Consider the following 25,539-nt stretch of genomic DNA (forward strand, 5'->3'; position numbering starts at 1 on the left):
TTATCTTCCGAGATCACAAGCAGCACCCAAACAAGGTATATGGGGGTATATAAGGGAATGCATGAGAGTTATGATGTAGATATGACAATAAATTGTTTCACTCAACGATTTGCTTCAAATCTTGCTGCAGTTGCTTGAACCTTGTTCAGTCTTCTGGCGAAGTTTCAGCGCGATTTGGGGCCGCTTAGAGGGTTTTTTCAAAATTCGCTCTTCTCTACCTTAATAATGGGAAGGCTGGAGACTTGCCACCCGATATCGACCACATCATGCTAGAACTAAATCCCCAAAAATCTCACTCTCTCCCCTCGAACCGCAATAAAAATTCAACATATCAAAGAAAAGATCATTTCTCTATTATTACATGTATTCGAAATGTCATCGCCAAATATTTCCAGAAAAATCCTTGCTTGAAGTCGAGCTTTTTTTCTTCTACAGACAGATCGATGGGGTTCAAATGGCCGTTGGAACGGGTCATGTTACATACTCATTGGCCGAACAAACCAAGGTCATGGAAGGAGGATTTGTTGAATATGACACCACAACATTTTTCTCGTCAATCAGAGTGAAATAAAAGGAGATCAACATCAAAAAATTACAAAACACTGGATTTTCTTATTTATTTCAAGATGTTGTTGCTTCTTTTTGACCGAGAACGAAAATATACCTCTCTCGCACTACTCTGAGTACGAATTGAGGGGTCCAAATTAGGGGTCCAGCGATTGTACCCACCACCCCTAGGGATTGGTTTGATGGGTTTGACTGTAAAGTTCTAACTTAAGCTGGTCCTTGAGTCCCCTAGACAGAAGGATCTAAGCCAAACTTAAGAATCTAAGATTCTCTTGCCAGCCAAAGCCACTGACCGACTCCGAAGGTAGGGAAAATTACATTCCAGTCAAACTAGCCTGCGTTCCGCCGATATAATTTCAATTCCCTCGAAATAACCGGTTATTACCGGCTGAACGCAGGCAAAGTCAAACCAGCTCATGCGTTCCTATCAAGGTTCAAAGGTTCAGTTTATTATACGATACTTCGACTGAAGAAAATTAGCATGAACTAAAACACCATACCTAAAACGTGTTTTGTAAGTTTGATTGTCATCAAGTCTAGGTTGACTATCAGGATTCAGATCGGGATTTAATTCTCTTATTACCAAACAATCACGGTTTAGACAGAAAGCATACACGGTAAGTACATTTGTGTTTTTCTATTTTCTGGTTGGAATTTCTAACGGAGATATATATTACCAGGTTAATAACAAACTGATTTCACTTAAAGGACTAAAGAATCCTTCTATTCTGTACGAAATAGCTTTTTTTGGTTTCAAGCTCGTCTTGGTACTTATGGTTTTAGATCTTTCTCCTGTGCTGCACCTAAGTTGTGGAAGAATTACCTTCTGAAATCCGTTCCTGTAAATCAGCAGATTTTCTTTTTTTCTTTTCTTTTTTTACTTTCCTAAAAAGTAGATTGAACATAGTATTAGTTTATATGTTTATTAGTTTTAACTTATATATTTATTATTAATTGTAATTTATATGATTTTTTTTTCTGGAATTTTCTTATCTATATATATCATTATAAAGAGTAGAGGGATCGAACCCAGGTGTTGAAGTTTGTTGTGAAATGTGTACTTGAGAAAGACTGTTGTTGATGGTGACTGACGCTCAAGTTGTCGAATTCAATTCAACTATAACAAATCCAGCGTTGCGTGACGACCGACACTAAAAACGGATGCGAGGGAGACCACCTTTCAAAGCGTATGCTTGTGCTTTGCGTGACGACACTAATAATGGCTGCTTATGCGATTAGTATGTCAGTACACAGGTAGCCCAAGCTTGGTTTCTGTGGTGTCCTGCTATAAGGAAATGTATGGAGATTCATCAAAAATTTCAATAAAATCATTGAAACGTGAAATAAGGCCTCGAGATTTTACCCGATCATTGAGAAAAAACACTTCTTTTGAACTGCGTGGTTATTTTTTGAATTTAGCCCGTTTTAAGATTTTTTCCTCCACCACTTAAGAAATAAGAGAAGGTTGGAAACTCGAGTCCCAAAAGCGAACCATCACGGGTCTTTGAAACCTCGTACGTCTTCAAATTTTCTTTCCAGCGCCAAATTTTAGTAATGACCCTTCTCTCACATCCCTATAGAACCGAGAAAGTCGCATTAGAGATTAATCTTCGCGTCTTTAAGCCATGAAATTTGCCTGTATTCACATACTACCTCGCTTGTTCTGACCCGTACTTGGAGCTCACTGTACACCAGTTCAACGAATTTCTTTCGGCAATCGAAATTTTTGATAAATCTCCATACATTTCCTTATAACAGGACCCCACTGAAACCAAGCTTGGGCTACCTGTGGTCAGTACTTAATCATAAGCGTTGCGGGACTTTATCAAGGCGATCGTATGTGTTATATGTAGCTACTGATCTTTTGCTTGCATTAAAAAAGTTTTTTTTTTTTGCTCTAGAAATGTCGAAGTGTAAACGTCATGGACGACTTCAGCAACAGGATAGTCTGCGGTCATGGTTGGTTTGTTGTACAGCTACCATAAGCGATTCAGTTCATCTAAGCTTATCGCATTGCTTTGCTTTGATACTGCCAATCTTGGTCGAAGAGTTCAACGAGACGAGAGAGAATGCAGGTATTTTTAGCTCAAACCTTCGATATCTTAACATTAGGATTTATTCGTAAGGCACTTCATGTATTGTACAAACATGTGTAGCATCAAATAAATTTATTGGTTGGAATCGTTTGGTGTACCATGATACGACGTTCCTTCCCTTCGACATTAGTAAGAAAACTTTGAAAGAAATGCTACTCAATAGCCCACTTCCGAGATATGCTTCGCTTGTCACGCACAAAGGTTTCAGTATGAGGCTACGTGCTAAATGCTCAGTCATTCGTGACAGGCGGTAAGAATTAATTTAATTTAGCACGTAGCCTCATACTGAAACCTTTGTGCGTGACAAGCGAAGCATATCTCGGAAGTGGGCTATTCATCATCGTCATGATCAAATCTACAGGGTCCGATAGTACGAAGGGTGCATAGCGCCCGGTTATCCCACGGATAAATTCTTATCCAGTCGATTAATTAATTAATGATGGTAATTGAACTGAGTGGAGTGCAATTTGGTCTGAAATCAAACACGCGATTACAAAATTTGCGCGATTTGTAATTGCAAGTTTGATTTCAGACCAAAATTGCACGACACGAAGTTCAATTACCACTTAATCATATCCTTTTTGTAATCATACACAAGAAAAAGACACAATTAAGAGTGCAGAATAATCAGTTTATTGTAGTAGAAGAACTAAATGCCAACAAAAAAAATATCTAAAAAAAATTTTTTTTTCGATTTTTTTGTTTTATTTTATTGTTTAAAAAAATTTTTTTTAGGATGCGATTAGGAGCTCCTAAGGATGCGATTTGGAAATTAATCGCAATCCTTTGGACCAATCAGATTGCAGGATTTGGTAGTGATTACAAAAAGGATATGATTAACCAATTAATTTATCTGACGGAAAGCGCTATTCATCCTTCGTACAACTGGGCCCAGCAAAAAAAAAAAGTTGAATGTCATTGACTTTTTGAAACTGTAAAGCGTTAATGAACTCGCGGATATTAACGCTATAGAAATTATCAGTTATTATTATTATTATTATCATTATTATTATTATCATTATTATCATTATCATTATTATCATTATTATTATTATCATTATTATCATTATTATCATTATCATTATTATCATTATCATTATTATCATTATCATTATTATTATTATCATTATTATTATCATTATCATTATTATTATCATCATTATTATCATTATCATTATTATTATCATTATCATTATCATATTCATTATCATTATTATTATCATTATTATTATCATCATTATTATCATTATCATTATCATTATCATATTCATTATCATTATCATATTCATTATCATTATCATTATTATTATCATTATCATTATTATTATCATCATTATTATCATTATCATTATCATCATTATTATCATTATCATTATTATTATCATCATCATTATCATTATTATTATCATTATCAGTTATTATTATTATTATCATTATTATTATTATTATTATTATCCACTGATCCTGTTTTGAGTAGATATGATCAGAAATGAGGGTCTGGATCTTGGATTTTGGATCCGTCGGAATCAGTGGATCGTCTTTCATCCGTCGGAAACCGTTCGGATCTTGAGATCGCGTTTACCTTTAGACTGTTTGATTGCACCACGGATGCAGGGATAAATTTTGTGTGTTTTTCTAATTTTCGCGTAATCTTTCTGCAAAAAAAATTAAAATTTATGCATCAAGAAATTTGAATTATTTTAGTTACTCAATATTTGGCGTGTCCCCCAAAACATAGTTAATGGAGCAACTTTTGTTCAAGATAGTAAAACCAAAAGAGCATATGGTCTCTTGGTAAAACCTTTTTTTTTTTTCACAGTTTTGTTTTCAGTTATTAATTTTGAACTCAATTACTGCCGTTTCCGTGGTTCATCCATTTTTTCGCTCTCTTGCTGTGGTACAATATGTTTCAATCTGTCAGATCTTAAGGACACCAGGTTAATCGAGTCGCAGTCATTACAGCAGCATGACGTTTTCTTTGTGTTTTGTAGATTCGCAGGGAACACGCTTGTACACATGCAGTGGCGGATCCAGGGGAGGGGTGCAGGGGGTGCGCACTCCTCCCTGGTTCGACTTTGTGCCCCTACTTCAAAGATTTAACCAATACAATATAATGTTTTTTCCCTTTGGTTTTAAGGGGTGCACCCCTGCCTGGGTTAGCTATGTGCACTGCACCCCTCCCTGAACAAATTCCTGGATCCGTCCCTGAAATGTCACACTGAATCACCTCATTTAGTTGAGTAGAGTGACATTCATACCAATTAATTACAACAGGTAGCACCTCAAAGATGAAAAAGCTGCTAGCTGAATGTTTTTTTTAATCGCTTACAGCTTGGATTGGATCTATCGCCTATTCAATGACATTTCTTCTATCACCGCTGTGCACACTTTGCTGCAAGTACTTCGGTTGTCGCAAGACTGCGGTAGTTGGAAATTTGTCATGCGCAGCAGGCCTCGTCATCTCTTCGTTTAGCACATCGTTTCACCTACTGTACTTCAGCTACAGTATCTTGTTGGGAGCTGGAGGCAGCTTACTTCACATCTCTGGAATTCTCTTGGTACAGAGATACTTTAATAAAAAGCGTTCCCTAGCAACTGGTGTCGTTTCAACGGGGTCGAGTTTTGGGGCAGTTTTAGGTCCTCTTTACCAGCTTCTTATTCAAAGAGTTGGTTGGAAAAACACCTATCGTATGATCGCTTCATGCTTTAGCGTATCGATTCTCTTAGTGCTGCTGTTTTACAGCGGTGACGTCGATGATGGCAGTAAAGAAAGCGATGAAGAAAGCAATAAAGAAAGCGAAGACAAGAGAGAAAGGAAGACAAAAAACTGTTGGCCGAATATAAACTTCTCTTACTGGAATTCAGCGTTTATTATAGCTGTTGTGACCATTACTATACAGTCTTTGGGCATATACATTCCATTGATTCACTTGGTAGGTGTATACTGATAAACGTCCATGCTGGTCTTGAATGGAAAAGTCATTTCTTTTGAATAAATCAATGAAAGAATGAAAAAAGGAAGGACGAGAAGTGATATAAGTTATTAATGAAGAAATAGAGCTAAACAAAAATGATGTGGAGGTTGAGAATGATAAAAAGAAACAAACGAAAAAAATTGGGAAGAAAGTGCCATCTGATTAGAGATAATGTTGGAAATGAATGAAACGAAAACTAGGAAGGCGAAGAGGGAAAATGAAATTACAATACTTGTTGCTACAAAGTCGTCAAAACATATCTATTGCCGTTGAAATTTAACTCAAAAACAAATAATTTTCCCCCTTCCTTTTACTAATATTAGGTCAAGTACACAAACGAGATTGGCCTACCACCTCAAAAAGCATCCATGCTTTTTATCTACATTGGAGTAGTTTCATTCTTCGGTAAAATTATCGCTGGGCGCCTTTGTGACTATCCTGGAATATCCTCATTTTGGGTCAACCAAATTGCTGGCGTTATCTCTGGACTTTCCATCATTTTCCTCCAATTTCCCTCCGATGAAAGAGGTTTTATCGCCTTTGCTTGCTGCTATGGACTTGGACTTGGCTCCTTCATAACATCACTCTATCTTGTATTCCTTAATTCTGTGAGACCTATGGACAGACCTATTGCTTTGGCAACTGGGGAAGTCATTTCTTCACTCTCAGTTCTTGTAGGACCGCCTTTCATTGGTAAGTCTCCCCAATAATTGTTATACCCCACCTATTACTTCTTCGCAACCTCCATATCAATTACCATGTCTTTGCCATTATTTTTTAAGTCACGAAAATAACAGAAAAACTTGATCTCTACGATGACGTAGGTCGATTGGGCTCGTGTAGATTTGGCCTGAGATTTCGCGCCAAAACGCGCGTGCGATCACCCCAGTCTCAAAGTCCGAGTTACTTCGCCACAATACTGAAAAAGTGCTGTAAATATTATTGATAATCTAATGTCATTTTTTAAACATAATTTCTCTTTTTCTTATAAGGTTTTATAGCTGACAAACTGGATTCATATATTATGGCTTTCGCAGTCGCGGGTGGAATTGTTATTGCTGCTAGTTTGATACCATTCCTTAGGATTTGCATTAAAAGCGATCCCTTGTCTCAAGACCAAATACACCAAGTTCTTTTAGAAGAAGTAATTTTAATAGAAAGAGAAACAGTTCTTTAAGTTATGTATGGACAAATGTTATTATCATTGTCACTGATTAATCAATTAAGTTGCCCTTCATCAGCATGGTAGGAACACTGAACATAGTACTTATCAACAGTCCCTTTCACAATTTCCTGCGCCATCTTGAAAGCTAGCCGTTCCTTTGCATCGAAGCGAGACGAACGGTGAGCTTGCAATGATAGAGACATGTGAATACTTGTCCAAAATGTTAAAAAAGGTCTCTATCATTGCAAGCTCACCGTTCGTCTCGCTTCGATGCAAAGGAACGGCTACCTTTCAAGATGGCACAGGGAACGTGAAGGGGACTATTAGCTTTTCCAAGGTTTAGGAAAAAACTGGGTTGAGTTGGCATTGCTTCATTGGGTGTTTTAAGGGATATATTTCCAAAATGGGGGCGCTATTTCTAAGCCATTTAAGAATGGAACAGTCTAAGTAATGATATTAAACCATACTAATTTAGAGATAACTAAAAAAAAAAGAGATAACTAGCTAAAAACTAGTGTGAGCTGCGTCGGTGTTCCTAATGAAACAGTAATGATAAAAGGGTAAATTTTACACCGTGAAAAGGTGAAAAAACTTACGTCGCCTTTAATTTTTTCATAATCCAATCATTTTGTAAATATATAATAAGTTTTTACAAGAGCATCCTATTGAAATATCATCGTAAATACTGAAATATCATTGCTGCGCTCAAGGATATATCCTTGAGCGCAGCAATGATATTTCAGTATTTACGATGATAGACCTACTGATCCAACCTGTTGCACTCCATCCTTGCCATGCCTACCCTTGTTACCCAAGCTTACAGCATAGTTAATAGAGGGGAATGGTTAGGAAACCCTTTTGTTATAGGTGTTTCACTTTTTTCAAGTGTGACCATGCACAATCCTTTGTTTAACCAATATTTTACCATTGTTGGCAATGGCTGAGTGAACAGACCAAAGTCTTACTTTTGGCTGCTAGTTCAAAATACTTAAAGATTTATAAGAGATATTTGAATATTCCTTACAACTATCCCATAGATATGTTTACTTATTTTGCAATTTCGGATTAGCAAAAATCAAACATTGTGCACGGTCAAGACCGGTTCAACATCAAAAGCGAACAAAGACCTGATAATAGGTTTCCTAACCATTCCCCTCTATTAATTATGCTTACAGATATGATATGTGAAGGGAAGAGGCCTGACTTGTTTCGTTTTTGACATCGATTGGTCCTCGAATAGACGTCAAAGAGGTCATATTTGTCATTCGTGTTTTAAGGAACGTCGAGGTTGTACCATAATGTGTAGATGTATTCATCCCTCGGATATCCTGAACCATCGTCACTTTACGGAAATTAAAAAGCCTCTTAATCTCGCTTTTGAATCCTCTCATTTGAAAGCTGTAAATGAACGGGTTGATGGATGAGTTGACGCAGATAAAGACCACGGCTGCGTTGTGGATGATTGAGGCGTACTTAAACTGGCTGGGCAAGTGGTAGGACAGCATGTAGAGGGTTAACACCGGCATCCATGACATACCATAAATCACCGTCACAATCAGAACCATTTTTGTCACCTTCTTTCTGGAGCTTAAGACCGCCGTCTGCGTGATATCAGCCACGTTTTGACGCTGAAACCACAGATTATACACGACCTTCGAGTAAAGTATCCCCATTAGAAGAACAGGCACTGCGAAGTCAAGGTTGAACATCAGTACGGTGTAGGCCTTAGCGAGGGTCACGTGGGGCCAGTATTCAGTGCAGAAATGACGCTTTGGGTTGAAATTGATGACGAGGAATGGAGGAATGTCGACAATGACAGCATACACCCAGCATGAAATGATTATGATCTACAGTGAGGTAAATAAAAATTTTTGCCTTAGATGATAATTTCCATTCATGGGAAATTTAGTTGGGCTTAAACTTGAATACTTTGGCTAACCTCTAGCGAAGGGGGGGGGGGGGTGGTGGGGAGGGAGGGAACGCTCTCAGAAAGGTAAGTGTAATAAACGTCTATAGATTCCTTCGTCAAGGGATCTATTCTGTTGACTGAAACTGTTATTGCTGTTCAAGCTTTGAGATGGCGACGCGAGTACAAACCCAGTACAAGCTTCTACTATCTTTTTCTTCAAGTTCAAACCAAGAGTCCTACGCACGAAAGTTTGCTTTAACATACTTCCTTAGACTTCAGATTAACAGTGTTTTATTTTCTCGCAGCGATCGAAGCAACCGCTGAGCAAATTTGCCCGGGCCCAATACGCAATACCGCTCACTGAAGCCAACGTGGATTCAGGTGACTCCGCTGACCAAATGCATTGCTAACTGCAAACATGAACGTATACAGTCCCTATGGTGATAGTATGTCTCAGTTTCAGTTTTAAAGATGAGTTGTACCTACTTTGAGTTTTTTTCGAGTTATTCTTCCTTTCTCCATGTGTGGATAAACGATAGCGTAGTACCGCTCGACTGCTATGGCAACCAAACAAAACGAAGAAGCAGCTCCTCCAACCCACATGAAGTTGCCGCCGGTAAGAAATTTACATACATAGTCACCAGTCTCCCCGCTCGGGTGTGTGAATGCGCTCAGGAAAATGTGTCGCGGAGCCATGAAAAGAGCAACCATCATGTCCGCGACTGCTAAATTAACGAGAATATAGTTCATTGGAGTCTTGAGTGACCTGAAAAGGAAAGCAATATTATTTAGGTTGGGTTACCTATGTTATGCAACAGAATTTTAGGAATGATTTTTGTTCACATGAATAATGCTTTTTGCATATGATTCTAGAAGTCTAGCATGTTTAGTTTAATGACCGAGACGGTTTTGACTTGGAGATCTGCTTGTAGTTTCCTGTTCTACAAACCTCATTAAATTAACCTAAACATTCAAACCATAGTTAATAGAGTGGAATGGTTAGGAAACCTATTGTTATAGGTCTTTGTTCGCTTGTGATGTTGAACCGGTCTTGACCGTGCCAGAAAAAAACTCCAAATTATGTCAAAATAAAAAATCCTGCACAGCCATGAGGCGGGAAAAACATTATGCATAAAATAAATTGCTCCCCCCCCCCCTCCCCTCCTCAAAAATCTTGTGGCTAAGTAAGGAATCCCGACTGACAGCCACACCGACTAAGACGAGGTTCAATAAAACGACCGGCTTGACAGACCAGAGATCCCTTGCGTTCCATAGTCTTACACATGTGATTACCACAGGTAGCCCACACGGCTCGAGAACTTCAAAAAGTATTATTTGCATTAGATTTAGTATAGTTAATTCTAATTTTATCGAGAGAAAGTGTCACTTCATTTTATCAAATGTCCAACAACAGCATCCGGAATTCTCAAGCGCAACATGATGTTGAAATAGCTTTTAAGAGGATATGAAATGATTCTCTTCGTTTTCTTTTCTTTTGTTTTTTTGTTTTTTTGTTTTTTGTTTTTTGTTTTTTGTTTTTTTTCTTTTTTTTTTTTTTTCTTTTTTTCTTTTTTTTTTTTTTTTTTTTTTTTTTTTTTTTTTTTTCTTTTGTTTGTTTTGTTTTCTTTTCTTTTCTTTTCTTTTCTTTTCTTTTCTTTTTTTTTGTTTTTGATTTTGATTTTTACGGAAGCCCTGGAGGGTTTTTTTTTTTTTTTTTTTTTCGTTTTTGTTTTCTTTTTTTTGGTTTTGTTTTGTTTTGTTTTGTTTGGTTTGGTTTTTTTTTTTTTGCTTTCCAAATTATGTTTCTCCTTACAATATCAAGATCGGAAGCCCTGGAGGGACATTTGTACGGAAGCCCTGGAGGGACATTTGTACGGAAGCCCTGGAGGGACATTCATACTTCGCACTTCGCACTTCTTATTTCACCTATGTATGGAACACTTAATAAAGTGAAAATTATTTCATTATAGGAATATCCTAGATTAAAATAGTTGACAATCAAGTCATCTCTTCCAATTTCTTCTCTTTGATAACCTTGGAGATGAGAAAAAGTGTACCGTGGCAACACTTGTGTCTCTGCGGTGCCAACAACGTATACAACGAAAATGATAGTAAAGAACCACCTGATCAAGACCTAAAAAAAAAAGCAGAAAGAAAGAAAATAAAACAAAAAAGTTTAGTCGTACATATATCTAGTAAATGGACCTACCTAGCAAAAATAGACTTACCATATCTGTTGGTTTTCTAGCTTCTTGTCTGATTTTCTGAAATGCACACTAAGTCCGAAGAAAAATTTTGATAACTGAAATTTTAAGTGTGAATTATGAAGTGTGAAATGTGAAGCGTGAAGAATGAAGTGTGAAGTTTCCACTTAAATATGTGAAATTAGAACTGTGAAGTGCGAAGTACGAATGTCCCTCCAGGGCTTCCGTAAAGATCTGTACCAGTTCAGTACCAGTTCAAATTGCTATCAATAGATTAGGATACAAATTTTATCAAACACTCTAAAAGGAAGCACGGGTGGCGTAGCGGCGAGAGCGCTCGCGTCTAACCAAGGCGACCCAGATTCGGTATCGCTAGCCCCCCTAGAGCCGAGCTACGCAGGCTACGGTATCGCATGTGAGTGGAGTTGTTTTTTGGTTCTCTCCCTTGCTTCGAGGGTTTTCCCCGCGTTCTCCGGTTGTTGTGATTGTCCCACGCTGTGATGTAGCAGCCAAAGCTTCACAGATTTTTTTTACTTAGCAAAAAAGCTGAGTCTAGAAAGAAATTACCTCTTCCTCCATTTTGTTAATGAGTTTGTACTATGGCAAAGTCCACCCGAAGCCCGAACAAGTCTGAAATATCCTAAGTCCGAAGTCTGAAATACCCTAAAGTCTGAAATGTCCCTCCAGGGCTTCCGTAAGATCTTGAGTGAATTTTAAGCAACATTATTTCCTTAAGTTTTTTCTTTTTTCTTTTTTCCTTTTTTGTATTTTACATTTGTGTCGTTTTCTCTGAAGAGTCCTGTTTTCAATTGCAAACAATATATATATGTGACTCAAATATTTGACAGCTCTTAAAACTCCAGTGTATGCAGGCTTAGCCTCACTTCTGAGGTCGGCCGCATACACTGGAGTTTTAAGAGTCGTCTATAATTAAGTGAGATATGCCAAGGTGTGAAATTCTCTTATTTATCGCTGTTTACAATATGAAATAGTATTTTTGTCAGGTGTCCACACTCAAAGGTACTAAAATTGTTTAAAAGCAAAGGAAATGAAGGAAGATTAAAGAAAAAGAGAAGAAAGAAAAGACATGGGAAGGAAAGCAATGGCGAAGAAAGAAAAAGAAATGGGAAGGGAAGGAATGAGAAGAAAACAAAGGGGACAGGAAACGAAGAAAAAAGAACAAGACAACAAAAGAAGAGCAAAGGCTGTTTTTATGGGTTTCACACGCGGTGCGATGTTTCGTGCACCGTCGCAGAAGAAGCACCTTAACGTTATTGAAACTTATAAAGATTTATTTAAAAAATATACTTTGGAATATGAAAAAAAAATTAACCAGTGATTTCTAAATTATGCAAACCTGTTGCGAAGAACCACAATACAGACGAGTGTATTTCCTACGAGGTCGGTGATCATCAGCAATGTTAGCACTGCAATAAGGATGGACTCTCCCGTTGTCATGGCGATGCTTTGTGTACAATCTGCAAAAAATTTAAGTGTTTTATTTTTTTACCACTCCTTGGGATAAAAGGAAATAAAAAATAAGAAAGAGAGTTAAAAAGTGAGTGAAATAGGGAAAAAGTTCGAAAATGAAGAAGTAAACAAAAGAAAAAATAGTAGTAAAGCGAAGTTAAAAGATGCCAGTTCATTGCATTAGTTTCTGTCGAAATTGCCCAAGCAATTTGCCTTCGTTGAGGCGATGATAATTCATATTTCTACTCCATCAATACTCGACTCGTTCTCGTACGAAAATGTTAGTTCAGGAATTGATAAAAAAAAGTGTACCTCGTGGATGTTCCTCTGGGTTATTATATGATTTGAACTAAACGCTGCCCCAATCAATCTAGGGATTTTCAAATCATAACTAGCTAGCGCAGGATACTAGTTGAGACTGCGTTGATGTGTTGAAAACCTGTGAACCTACACTGACGTTCCGTTCCGGAGGATTTATCATTTTAGCATCCGCCTTTAGACTTTTAGAAGTGGACGTCAACTGATTGCCTTGCAGCAAACGGATCCACATTAACAGCCATTAGTTAGTAATACACCATTAGTTCATCATCCTTCTTAGAGCCTTAGATTATTGACACCTTATTTCTTGTTATTCAGATCATTCTCCCTGAATCCTGTTATCTCAGTGACTAATGGCGTAAATTGAAAATTCTAATTTGAAAAATATATACGAGTAAGCATTCTATAAGCTATTGCCGAATATTCGGCTCTCCTTAAAAGCAATATCTTATTTTCATACAGTTATTATCCTTTTCTTTCGTGTTGTTTTTCCCCCTGATTTTTGTTCTAATATCAAATGATGCTTTGTTCTATTTTGTTTTCTATTGAGATGTTGTCACCATAATCATCTTCGTCGTTATCAGAAATCACTTAGCCTCTCATATGACCATCCATGCAAGAGGATAGCTCCATCTCCACTCAATGAAGTTATAGATATGAGGTGATAAATGAAGAGGTCGTTCTCCTCCTTATTTAGATACGCCATTATTTTGATTTGGACATTTTGAGAACCCTTGCAGCTGTCGTACTAAGATTGAGATCTCAAACTCTCGTTTTAAGTGCTTTTTCTTCGTGTGTGGGGGGAGGGGTGGGGGAAGATTTTAAATTCACCCTTCTAGGAATATTGGATAAGTCTGAACTGAGAATGATCGTTTGTCGAGAGTTAGTTTTTATGTCTTTGATCCATGATCAGGAGAACAGCGCTGCAGTAGGAATACCGGAGAAAGAGAAAGGAAAGAGGAGAGAACGGAAGGGAAAGAACAATTTTAAAAGGAAAACTAAAGAATTCCAATCTCCTGAGAATAAGCCTGAAGCGAGATGACGTTTTACCCCGACTCTATTCCATAATAGTTTTTAAAATTCTTTCATATTAAAAATTTTGATTCCTTAGAGAATACAGGAACAATAGTTATAATTAAAGAACAAAAGCAGCGTGAAAACGGAAAACGTGAAACTAGAGACGGGGGTAAAACGTCATCTCGCTTCATTGCGCTCTATCCTGCAGCATTGCATAACCCATTCCAACTCGGTGGTGTAGTAGGAGCACACTTGACGTCATGTCAAGGGGACTGGGTTCGACACCCAGCTGAGTTTAGTGGAGTATTGCGCATGGAGAGAGAAAGATGTATTTGAAATTGTCATACAATTGAAGACAAAATATGTTTTTTAAGTTGTTAAAAAGTACGTGGAGCAGTATACTCATGCAAAACGAGTAATTTGCAAGATTTATCCCTAATTGGAAAGCTGGGTTAATAGAGTTAACAAAGTTTATTAATTTGTTGAGATTTATTTAAAAGCCTTTTTGCTTAAACACTACTTTTGTAGTTCGTGCAGGCTATTAAAACACAGGTGAAAAAAGATCATAAGGAATGTGAATTCACCAAAATTTTATATTTTCCCAAGATGCTCTTTCAATAACATATTTATTAGAGATTAATAAAGATTAATAAAGACTAAAGAACTTCATTTTGTATACTGTTACTCCCTCTGAAATGAGAGTCCGTGTTTTGGGCAGAATTTGGGCGGTTTTGGGGACATGCCCTTATATGGTGAGGCCATGAACGCCTGGCAAATATCATGAATTTTACACCAGCCAAAAAGTCTCAAAAATCCAACATTTAGGTTGGTGTAAAACTCATGATTTTCACCAGGCGTTCCTCGCTTCAGTATATATGGCTACATGGAGTATCGCCCATGAAGTTGGTGTTTTTTACCCAAATTTCACAAAGCTTTATAAATAAAATATTATTAGGGATTATTAAAGATAAATAGACTTTATTTGATGTGCTGTTATTCCCCTTAAATTAGAGTCCGTGTTTTGGGCAGAATTTAGGGTGACTGTGGACATGCCCTTATATAGTGAGACCAGGAACGCCTGGTAAATACCATGAATTTTACACCAGCAAAAAAGTCTCAAAAATCCAACATTTAGGTTGGTGTAAAACTCGTGATTTTCACCAGGCGTTCCTCGCTTCAGTATACAGTCAATTCAAAAAACGTTGTCGTCGACCGGCTCAAGCCTACGCGACTGGACCGAAAGGAATATGGGTAAAAATCACTGAAGCGGTTAAATATTCGTTCTGAATTAATTGTTCCCGCTAGTAATAAGATAATAATGGCGAGAAAAAATCCATTAAATGCATGTCTTTGGGTTTAGGGAAAGAAAAACAAAGTAGGTATGATTCAGTTCACAATTTCGAAAATATGAAGGCATTAAAAAAAACGTCTCCCTCAACACTTCCCGCTCGCCTACGAAGGTTCGTGCTGTAAACCAGGCATAACTAGTCAGATAAAATTATGGAGTCAAATGGGCTTCAATGATTACTACCCAGAGTTCCTTTCGGTCCAGTCGCGTAGGCTTAGGTTGGTCGACGACAACTTTTTTTGAATTGACTGTATATGGCTACATGGAATATCGCCCATGAAGTTGGTGTTTTTTACCCAAATTTCACAAAGTTTTATAAATAAAATATTATTAGGGATTATTAAAGATAAATGGACTTTATTTGGTGTGCTGTTATTCCCCTTAAATTAGAGTCCGTGTTTTGGGCAGAATTTAGGTGACTGTGGACATGCCCTTATATAGTGAGGCCAGGAACGCCTGGTAAATACCATGAATTTCACACCAGCCAAAATGTTTCAAAAATCCAACATTTAGGTTGGTGTAAAACTCATGATTTTAACCAGGCGGTCCTCGCCTCCTCGTATAGGGCTATATGAAGTCCCGCCTATAGGTTTGGGGATATTTAGCAAACTTTCACACCTTTTCAATTTTCTTTTCTTTTTTTTTTTTTTTTTTTTTTTTAATGAAGATCTACAGATATTAATTTTAAAAAATTAATGAAGTTATAATAGCAAACTTTCACACCTTTTCAATTTTATTTTCTTTTTTTTTTTAATGAAGATCTACAGATATTAATTTTTAAAAATTAATGAAGTTATAATAGCAAACTTTCACACCTTTTCAATTTTCTTTTTTTTAATGACGATCTACAGAGATTAATAAAAAAGAATAATGAAGTAATATTGCGTTGTGTAGCAAGTACCGCCATCTTAGCCATTCGCTCTCCTTCCCTTCATCATGACTTTGTGTCAACTATCCAGCTACAAATGCTTTTATCGATATAACTATCAAGAATATAAATCAATTCTCTTTGAACGAAAGCTTTTTCCGGAAGTCACTTCCTAATATAATAGTCATTAGGTGGAAGTGAAAATCCCTCTTTTAAAGTTTTATAATTAGTTCCGCCAGCATCTTACTAGTTTGAAAATATACGTGCAAGCAAATCTTGACTATGAGAAGAAAATTCTGAAAAATATTTTCTCTATTTCTCTGATATAAAAAGTAAATTTTATTTGACGTGTATCTGTCAACGATAAAGTAAACAATTGCTGAGATTATTTAGATTTTAGCTTTAAGAAAAACAAATACTTCTGGCCTCCAGTCGCGCTTATCTGACAGCTCTTTTTTTCTTTTTTTTTTTTTTTTTTTTTTTGACTTTTCCCGGTCTGAATAAATCTTTTTCGTAATTTACAGCAAACTCAGTTTACGCAAGGCTTTCAAGATGCTAAATTTATCGTAACGGATGGCAAAGAATGAAAAGAGACAGAGATAGACTAAGACACAGGAAGACAAAGAGGAGGAAATTCTAAAAGAAAATTGTATCCATAAAGATAACTTAGTTATTGAGAACAATGATTTAACACGGAAAGATATAAGATCGGAAAATAATGAGCTCAACTTCCTTCAGTCCCATTTAGTTTATTTTGGAACAGAAAGAAGAAGAGGAGAGAATGAAAGGAAGGAAGAAAGAAAGAAAAATGAAAAAATAAGTTTTGTAGAAAAAAGGAGGAGAACTGAGAACGAAAGAAGAGAAAAAAGAGAAGAAGACGAAGGGAAAAAAGAAGATAAAAAATATTACAAAATGATGAGTTTTGAAATATTTTTAATCGATTGTAAAGTGCTTATTGGCACTTTACATGCCTCAAACCATCCTCTTCATCAACAACCTTTTCTTTACTTTACTTTTCTTTTCTTCTTTTATTTCCTTTTCTTTTCTTTCCTTTTCTTTTCTTTCTTTCGTTCTTCGTTTCGTTCTTTCTTTCTTTCTTTCTTTCTTTCGTTCTTTCTTTCGTTCTTTCTTTCTTTCCTTTCTTTCTTTCTTTCTTTCTTTTTCCTAGCTCATTTATCACTTAGGTTTAGAACAAAACATCTTGCTTTAAGACTCGCTTACCTTTTTCGTCCGTTTTCTTGTTTTTTCCCCTTGAATATCAGCTATTTTTTCAATGGCAAAGAACGACATACATAGTAGATCGAACTATACGAAACCCTACGAAAGTTCCAACTTGCTTAGTGTCTTTGTTATGCCTTTTTATGTGAAAGGAAGTGCTTTTGATATCCACTTAGAAATTCTCAAGCACAAATCTTCAAGTCGCGAATAATTTTAGTCGTTAATTTGAATCTGGTGTTGCGCGAGCTAGTATTTCAGGGCGCCCCGAAGCCGATTACCCTAAAGATAAAGATCCTGCTTATATTGATGGTTTGTATTTTCAACTCTGACTCACACCTGCCCTGCAACTGGAGTGATATTGGTCTTGTTTGTCTACGTATTTCTTTTTCTATTTGTTTTGGGATGAGTTGCTCTCATCACAGTATGCTTTAAAGCTATTGACAGCCATCAGCTGACTCTTAAATTATTCGATTCAATAATTTCATGGTACAAAATAACCGAGTTTAACAAAAGATTACTGGGTTAATTTTTGGTTTTATTCACGTAGTTGCTGGTTGCCATGTCAATGTCGAGTTCTCCATTGTGGATTGCAAATTGCAGGTATTTTTTTAATAATGCGGATGTAAACAATAATTTCGTCTTGAAAATACACATAGAAACTTTTCCTTTTGTTTTCCTGAAAATGTTTGCACCGAATATCCCAATTTAACCAAACTTTAAAAATAATTATGGCTCGTCAAGCATCCAAGTTGACTTAGACATAATTCGAGCCAGACTTGAATGATTTCAGTTTTGGTAATAAATCTCTTTAATGTCTTCCCATTTCAAACCACGTGTCATTCCCTTGAGAATAAGATCCTTTATTTCAGTGGCATTCATATTCATGTGTCATTCACAACCGTTAAACAAAGAAATGATACCCTAGGGAATGACTTGTGGACTGAAATGGGGAGACCATTACACCCAAGGTAAAGACGTCGTTTCGTCTATCTTAAAAACATTATAGCATTCGCATTATTCGTAAAAATTATTCGCCTGATTAACACCATTTTCAACAGTACTTCAACGTCGTCCAGGGAGACTCAATAAGTGCAGGTATTTTTTTGAGGAACTTCGACAATATTTATTTATTATGTACAATTCTCACCCCGAAATAAACTGATAATAATAATTTCCTATTTTACGTACCCGTGGGATCTCTGTGGAGATTCGTATTAGCAGCTCCAGGCTCTTACGTCCACTCTTACCTACCGGCCTTATGTTAAGGAGCAAATGAGTTTTACGTCAAAAACACCTCTTTACCTAATTCCTAGCCCAACGACAGGTCGTATAAAATTCGTAGTCTAAAAGATACTTCCATACCAGGGAAGAAGCAAAGATTTCTGTCATGCGAATGAGTAGCTCACCGATGTGTTGCTTGATCACAGATCATCTTTTACTCAGGCTTAGCCTAGTATCAGTGTCTAAATATTCAAAAATACCAACGGTAAAGTAAAGAATGCACAACTTCAACAATACAAACGCTTTGAAATTCAAGGACCTCGAATGGAACACGTGAATATTCTACACAAAATCGAGGCTAACCCTGAGCAACAGAGAACTCGAAGTATTTATAGTGTTGAGTTCACAAAATTGCCCGTTCTGACGTCTTATAGTTACGAAGCATGTCTTACAAACCTGTTGTACATTTGGCCGAGAGGGCCAAGGTAACACAGATTCTTCTCACAAAACAAATCTTTGTCTATTTGTAAGGGTTGTTTCTACTTTTCAAATCGTTCGTATACTTTTCGATGATATCATTAAAATTTTTCATTGTTTTAAATGAGTTTGCTTTGAATAACGATCCAGCGTCACTAGGAACACCCTGCACGACGTCATCACTGGCCCAGGCCTCCCGGCCATGTTTATCCTTGATAATCCAGACACGATCTATTACTTTATTATTCTGTCAATGAAAGAAAAAATTCTTCAAAAAAGACGAATGCGAATATTTGTATGACCAATGTAATGTTGTTTTTTGCAAGATAAAATGCAACGACGTTGACAAAGTCTCTGTCAAAAACTGGTATTCTATAGGTTCTGACACACGGTGCTACATTGCATGCAACATTGCACGCAGCAGGAATGTTGCAGCGTGTGTCTACCCGAAACATGTTGCACGCAACATTGCATGCAACAAATCTGAAGTTGAACCGCTCTCTACTCTTGCAACCTTTGCGCGCAACAAATTTCATCAGTGAACATGGCTGCAATATTACATGCAACATTTTGAAATTTCCAGCCAATCAGCTTGCACCAAATTTATGACTACTGACCAAATATCTTAACATAGCAGGCTGACACAAGCAATGTTGCATTATTTTGTTTCAATGTGTGTCACCCCGATTCAAATTTGTTGCTTGCAATGTTGCTTGCAATGTTGCGTGCAATGTTGCACCGTGTGTCAGCACCTTATGGAAGATTTGCAACAAACCCAGCCCGATAAGGATTGTGGGATTGACATGACAAAAGAGTAGTAGAAACATGCACTTCATCACCATGGTAACTGGTAAAGTGTCCTAACGTAGCTTACCTTATCGATACTGACTTGTTCTAGGTATAAATGAGTAAAGTTATGTATTTTCATTCTTGTGTATCCATAATCGAGTGTACGAAATGCCGTCCAAGGGCCGTAATCCCTCTTGAATTTATCATGGCAGTATTTACATCCCTATCAAGAAAAAGAAAATTATCATAGATCTGTGGGACAGGATGGGTGCGTCAGTGGATGGAGATGGATGTGTGTGTATGTGTGGAGGGGCCAACAACGGTCTACTCAATCATCCATCTTGTAGTCTCGTGGAAAGGGGTGCACCCCCTCTAGATTATGAGTGATATGACACAATGCTCTTAGTGCAATGTGTGTCCATGCTTATATATCTTACCGCTGATCCAGTTACAATGTGCACGGGGGCTCGTGGGTTCGTGTAAGGATGTTCTAAGGATCCATTATAAATCTGGTTCGAAAAAAAAGTTCCAAGACACATTTTAACAGGTTTGCTTTTTAGAATGTTCAAGACATAAATCGTGCTACTTTACCTTGTGATTATAGACAGGAAAAAGCCTTTCGTACGAATGTTCGTGAGCCCAAATCTCGAGATCCACTCCTAAATAAATAAGGTGCTAGTAAATACAGAATTGAGGAAATAGGGCGTTCCTCACAGCTTTATTCTGGGTCCCAAATAGATGTACTCCTTAATAAACAAGGTCCTAGTAAGTAAAGTATTCGGAATATAGGGCGTCCCTCACAGCTCTATTATGGGCCCCTTAGAGATCGACTCCTAAATAATTAAGGATCAATAATTTCTTACCGTGTTTGTAGAATAATTCCTCTAGCGGAAACAGTTTTAGGGAAGTGATACCAGTTCTAATCTAAAAGTTAGAACAAAGATTGATCAGGTAAAATCGGAAGAGAAAGTTGTGAGGTGTATATCCAGCTTTCATCTCCTTTCCTTCTATCCCATTTCTATAATTTCTTTCTTTCTTCATTTCTTTTCCTTTTCTTAGAAATATTGAAAAGATAAATTAATCTGCCAACGATTAGATTAACAATATAATCGTACCTCATTCTCGTGATTTTCGCAACCATCACCAACCATATTTGAGCAGTACATTGGACGGTGTCCCATAGTGATGATCCATGGACGTATTGAACGGTTGTGAGGTAAATTAGCTTCCTTGAACGAAAGCAACACAAAGTCGGAGATCAATATGTGTGGAAATGATGATTGTGGTGGTGATGATGATGATGATGACGATGATAATGAAGGTGATGATGGTGATGATGATGATGGTGGTGATGATGATGGTGACGATGATGATGATGATGATAATGATGGTGATGATGATGGTGATGATGGTGATGATGACGATGATCATGGTGGTGATGATGATGGTGATGATGATGATGATGATGATGTCAATGTTGGTTATGATGATGGTGATGATGATGATGATAATGATGGTGATGATGATGGTGATGATGGTGATGGTGATGATGATGATAATGATGATGATGATGATGATAATGATGGTGATGGTGATGGTGATGATGGTGATGATGATGGTGATAATCACTGATGATGGTGATAATGATGATGGTGATGATGATAGTGATAATGGTGATGGGGATGGTGGCGATAATGAATGCGTGATGAAGATTTTGATGATAACGACAATGATGATGAAGATGATAGTGATTACAAGTAATGAGAACAACAATCAAAAATAATAATTCATAACTTACCTCTAAATCCTTCTGCAGCCATTTGTACTGATTTACGAGTTGTTCAATTCCATATTGTAGAAAATAATACAACTCAGTGCTAAAGCTTATGATATGCGCAGGGCCAATATTCCAGCTGACGGGCAAACAAAACCACAACTGTTATAACTATGTTACTCAAGAGTTTTACCCAAGATGATTATGATATTTTGTACAACTATCTCGTAAAATCTCTTAAGGAAATGATGTCTTTTTGATCTCATCGTATTATTACTGAGGGGGGAGGGGGCTGGTGCAAAATTAGGTATACCAAGTACCCTCCTTATGGTGATGCGCATTTTTATAGAGCCCCTCCCCAGGCTGGATCCGCCCCCCGTCCACACCAGTCCTACCCCTTTCTAAATAATCACCAGTCCCTAACAGAGTCTGATTTTGTTGTATGGCTGTATATACCTGTAAAACAGACCTTGATTATCACCTGGCATACTGAACCTTTCTCGATAATTAGAAAAATTGCTGAAAATAGAAGAAATGTTACAGAGAATTAGCACCTTATCATCTATATCAACTGTAGAGTATAATAGCAGTATATTCAAGATGGCGTCTATTTTGTCCCCTAAAATAATCCCATAATGCATTGCAATGCATCTCGACCCACTTTTTTCTCAAACATTGAAATAGTCGGCTTACCATTGAAACTCATGGTTACCAGGGCATACCATATATGGTACATAGGCCGCTATTGTCTCGATTTGATTCATGAAAGCATCAGCTACCCTCGACTCATCCTGGACATGAAAATATGCTAACGTTAGCATCATATATGGTAATGTTTAAACCATACAAGGTAATATTGTATCTTATATGGTAAGAATCATTTAAGGTAACACTGTATATACATAATATGGTTATGCAAGAACCATATAGGGTAATAATGTACCTCATATGGCAACGTATGTAATGGTAAAAACAAAAACAAAATCTTTACGTGGAGATGCAGGGTATCGAACCCCGGGCCTTCCGCATGCGAAGCGGACGCTCTACCACTGAGCTACATCCCCGACTGATATTTACTTCAGAAAAAGACGCTAGCTCTAGAATTAAAGGAGAGCTTTAGCACCAACTTGTCAGTAATATAAGAATGTTTTTACCATTGTCTAAGAGCGCACATCTCTAAAATAAATAACAAACCTCGGTCGGAGCAGAAACTCGCTTTACGCGCATTTTTGAAATGAAAATCCCAAGGAAAACTACCAACAGCTAGAACTAGATTCTCCGTATTCGGGGATGTAGCTCAGTGGTAGAGAGTCCGCTTTGCATGCGGAAGGCCCGGGGTTCGATACCCCGCATCTCCATAAATAATCTTATTTTTGCTCGAGAGAATGCGCACTCTAGTACTTTCCAAATTATTGACGTACAACAAGTTGTATTTTGTATTATTAATCGGGAGTAAATTTGTGTCATACTTACGTGAGACATGTCGTAGGCAAAGTCCCCTGGAAAAACGTAATTGACAAAAAGTGATTCAGATAGTTTTCACTGTGCCAAGAGAAAACTTATTAATTCCCTTGGATGACCACGAATATGACAATGGTTTCAAGTCGAGGTTAGAGTTGATGAATGAAAGAATCAAGTTCAGTCTCGACTTCAAACCATCGTTCCTTGTTCATCCAGGCAAATTAGGGAAAGGACAGTTTCATAACACCAGATTTTTTAAGTCAAGAGCTGCGCTTGACAAGCAAGATTACACAATACTATGTAACTTAAACATATATATAGTCTATGGTTTTCAATACTAATGACACAGAGCTCAGAGAAGAAACGTTAGTATCTGCGCGCACTACAGCAGTGAGTTTTAATATCTCTCCTGTCACATACCTAAGATAGATGCAATGGTCTTTCAAAACTGTGATGTACGTAGAAAAAAATCATTATTGAACACGAAGTATGTGATTTTAGGCTGCCCCCGTTTCATCTCTGAGCCCGGGAGAGAGGAATTGAAAGAAAAATCGAAGTTGCTTTCGTACCAACGTGCAGTACTGCATCGTAATCACCGTTTTGCACTTCAGTCTGTAGTTTACTCAGGGACTGTGCGTTGCCTACCCCAAGATCTCCGTATACCGCTAGACTGGGTGACCATTGATTGCCAACTTTTGATGTTTTAAAGAAGTATATAGCACTCCAACCATCGGACCCACCACAACGATACCCTATTGGAAAAATAACATGTAACCGTCGAAAATTCGCTTAAAAACTTCTTAAAATTCATTTAGAAAGAAATATTGCTCTTCCAGCCAATCAGAGAGCGCGTTAGTTCTCATCTTTAAATTAGCCAATCAGAGCACATGATAGTTTCCGCTGTAGTTTTGTGATCATCCATTGTGAAACGTTTGTATTTAGTTTATAATTAACAGGAAAAGAAAAGAAAAAGCGAAAAATGAAAAGGAAGAGAATGTAAGAAAGGGATGGAAAAACGAAAGAAAGGCAAGAGAAAGGAAAAGGAAAGGGAAAGGGGGAAGAAAGTGAAGAGAAGAGGAAACAAAATAAAGGAAAGGGAAAGAAAACTCTACCTTACCATAAGAGGTTGAAGGTAAAAGTCCTTTTAGTTTCACTCGATGGATATGAATGTATCTCTTCTTCCAGCCGCACGTCTTGTAAGGTTTCGAATTGCCTTTCGCCACATTGGTCAGCGGTTGTCCTTTGAAGTTATACTCCACTACACTACTGGATGCTGGGGCTAATGTCGTCCATGTGATCATCATCTCTGATTGGTCGGCTATAAATAACGAAAAAACGTTGAATAAGTGAGTGAAAATAGAAAAAAAGGTTGAATGAGAGTGAAATTCCGGGTAAGAGTTGAATTAGAGGGAAAATTGAAATAGGTGCTAGATTGACTTGTTGTTGCAGGTTGTATTGTATTCGTCATTTAAGTTTTTTTCAACAATACTGATTCATGCTTTGCATTTATTTTTCCTGAATATTGATCGACATGACCAAATAAAAAAAATTTGATTCCATTTAATACTATACCCAGCCAATTACTCCCGCCTTGGATCGTGTGGGATATAGATGCACTAAATGTGATGAAGAGTCTCATGTATAGTTACTGAACTCAAGAGCAAATAATGCTTCGATAAGTCATTCTTTTTGAAAGCTTATCATATTACTAAAGGCTTCTGAAGGAGGGCCATTCCCAATTTGATAGCTATTTTGAGTCAGAATCCCACTCATGAACGGTTAAGGTTAATCCCATTTTAACAGCGTAAAAATATATGTAAAACCCAGTTCAAATCTTACTCCCCGACGGCAATGTTATAAAGAGCGACTTCTCTCAAAATTTGCTGCCCAGATTGCCGTCTAAATTCAAATCTATTTTTCGATATAAGTAGAATCATATTTCCATCCCTTATTATGTTTCGATGTATAGGTACCTACGGGAAGACAATATTAGTCACATGACTATGTCCTAACTAACTCCTCCTGGAATATAAGTACCATCAGAGTGTATCAATAGATATATTATCAATGAAAGAATATCATCCAAGACAAAAATAAACACAAGAAAATACTAAGAAATATCAACCAATTAATAAAACCCTTTTTACAAGGTTTTGTAGGGGGAAATCAAATTTTACCTGTTCTAGAGATATGAATCTGTTCAGGCTGCGGGGAAATGGACGAACTACCGTAAGCGGCTCCATTTTCGACGGTAAAAGTCAAGAAGATGATTAAGTGGAGTATAGATTCCATCTTATTGCCATATCGGAATTTTTTTCCCCGAATAACGGGGACTGAATGGCAGGTTATTGCCATAACAATCAATACGTCATGAAATGTTTATGACTGGTGATGTCGTTGACGGCTTGGTACCAGAACCAAAACCTAAGGTGTTTTACTATTGTCCGTTGATTCAAAAACACGTGAAATTCTTGTAAAAATAACAAACTCCAGATTTAAATAAAGCAGTTTTCTTTAAATGTGTTTTTAGTAACCAAAATCTAGGACGATGAGGATAATCAACTATGGCAATAAGCAATAATAAACAATTATTCGCCGACGGCGAAGTGAATATTGGGTAATAGAGAGTTTTAGATTTGTTTAGAGTTTTTTCTGCCCGCAA

The 25,539-nt window shown here is 37.1% G+C and overlaps 3 protein-coding genes and 2 non-coding genes across 8 annotated transcripts; 2 read left to right on the forward strand and 3 right to left on the reverse strand.

The window, feature by feature from the left end:
- Window positions 1-784: 784 nt before the first annotated feature.
- LOC116294400 (monocarboxylate transporter 10) lies at window positions 785-8,176 on the forward strand. 2 transcript variants are annotated; one of them, XM_031702000.2, is made up of 5 exons: window positions 785-871; window positions 2,469-2,642; window positions 4,995-5,596; window positions 5,962-6,331; window positions 6,631-8,176. In XM_031702000.2, the coding sequence occupies exons 2-5, from the start codon at window positions 2,471-2,473 to the stop codon at window positions 6,813-6,815; spliced, it is 1,329 nt and encodes a 442-aa protein (XP_031557860.1). In that variant the 5' UTR covers window positions 785-871; window positions 2,469-2,470; the 3' UTR covers window positions 6,816-8,176. The 2 variants fall into 2 exon arrangements, with proteins under 2 accessions (XP_031557860.1, XP_031557859.1); XM_031701999.2 differs by having other exon boundaries at window positions 792-1,184.
- On the reverse strand, window positions 7,973-18,231 carry LOC116294397 (neuropeptide FF receptor 2). 2 transcript variants are annotated; one of them, XM_031701995.2, is made up of 4 exons: window positions 17,159-18,231; window positions 12,274-12,394; window positions 9,199-9,478; window positions 7,973-8,650 (listed from the first exon to the last, which is right to left on the reverse strand). In XM_031701995.2, exons 2-4 carry the CDS (start codon window positions 12,372-12,374, stop codon window positions 7,973-7,975), a joined length of 1,059 nt encoding a protein of 352 aa, XP_031557855.2. In that variant the 5' UTR covers window positions 12,375-12,394; window positions 17,159-18,231. The 2 variants fall into 2 exon arrangements, with proteins under 2 accessions (XP_031557855.2, XP_031557856.2); XM_031701996.2 differs by lacking the exon at window positions 17,159-18,231 and adding an exon at window positions 12,699-12,782.
- Window positions 18,230-25,239, reverse strand: LOC116294395 (acid phosphatase type 7). Of its 2 annotated transcripts, XM_031701993.2 has the most exons (13): window positions 25,055-25,239; window positions 23,995-24,195; window positions 23,447-23,629; window positions 22,890-22,915; window positions 22,110-22,207; window positions 21,873-21,935; window positions 21,441-21,555; window positions 20,758-20,871; window positions 20,506-20,566; window positions 20,234-20,301; window positions 20,080-20,151; window positions 19,728-19,865; window positions 18,230-19,100 (listed from the first exon to the last, which is right to left on the reverse strand). In XM_031701993.2, the coding sequence occupies exons 1-13, from the start codon at window positions 25,230-25,232 to the stop codon at window positions 18,897-18,899; spliced, it is 1,521 nt and encodes a 506-aa protein (XP_031557853.1). In that variant the 5' UTR covers window positions 25,233-25,239; the 3' UTR covers window positions 18,230-18,896. The 2 variants fall into 2 exon arrangements, with proteins under 2 accessions (XP_031557853.1, XP_031557854.1); XM_031701994.2 differs by lacking the exon at window positions 20,080-20,151.
- Window positions 22,409-22,480, reverse strand: Trnaa-cgc (transfer RNA alanine (anticodon CGC)). Its single transcript has one exon. It is a non-coding gene; the product is annotated as a tRNA-Ala (tRNA).
- On the forward strand, window positions 22,703-22,774 carry Trnaa-ugc (transfer RNA alanine (anticodon UGC)). Its single transcript has one exon. It is a non-coding gene; the product is annotated as a tRNA-Ala (tRNA).
- Window positions 25,240-25,539: the final 300 nt, after the last annotated feature.

The sequence above is a fragment of the Actinia tenebrosa genome, unplaced genomic scaffold (assembly GCF_029948245.1).
Source record: "Actinia tenebrosa isolate PJP-AT-01 unplaced genomic scaffold, QUT_ActTen_1.0 PGA_scaffold8__29_contigs__length_14323225, whole genome shotgun sequence".
NCBI lineage: Eukaryota > Metazoa > Cnidaria > Anthozoa > Actiniaria > Actiniidae > Actinia > Actinia tenebrosa.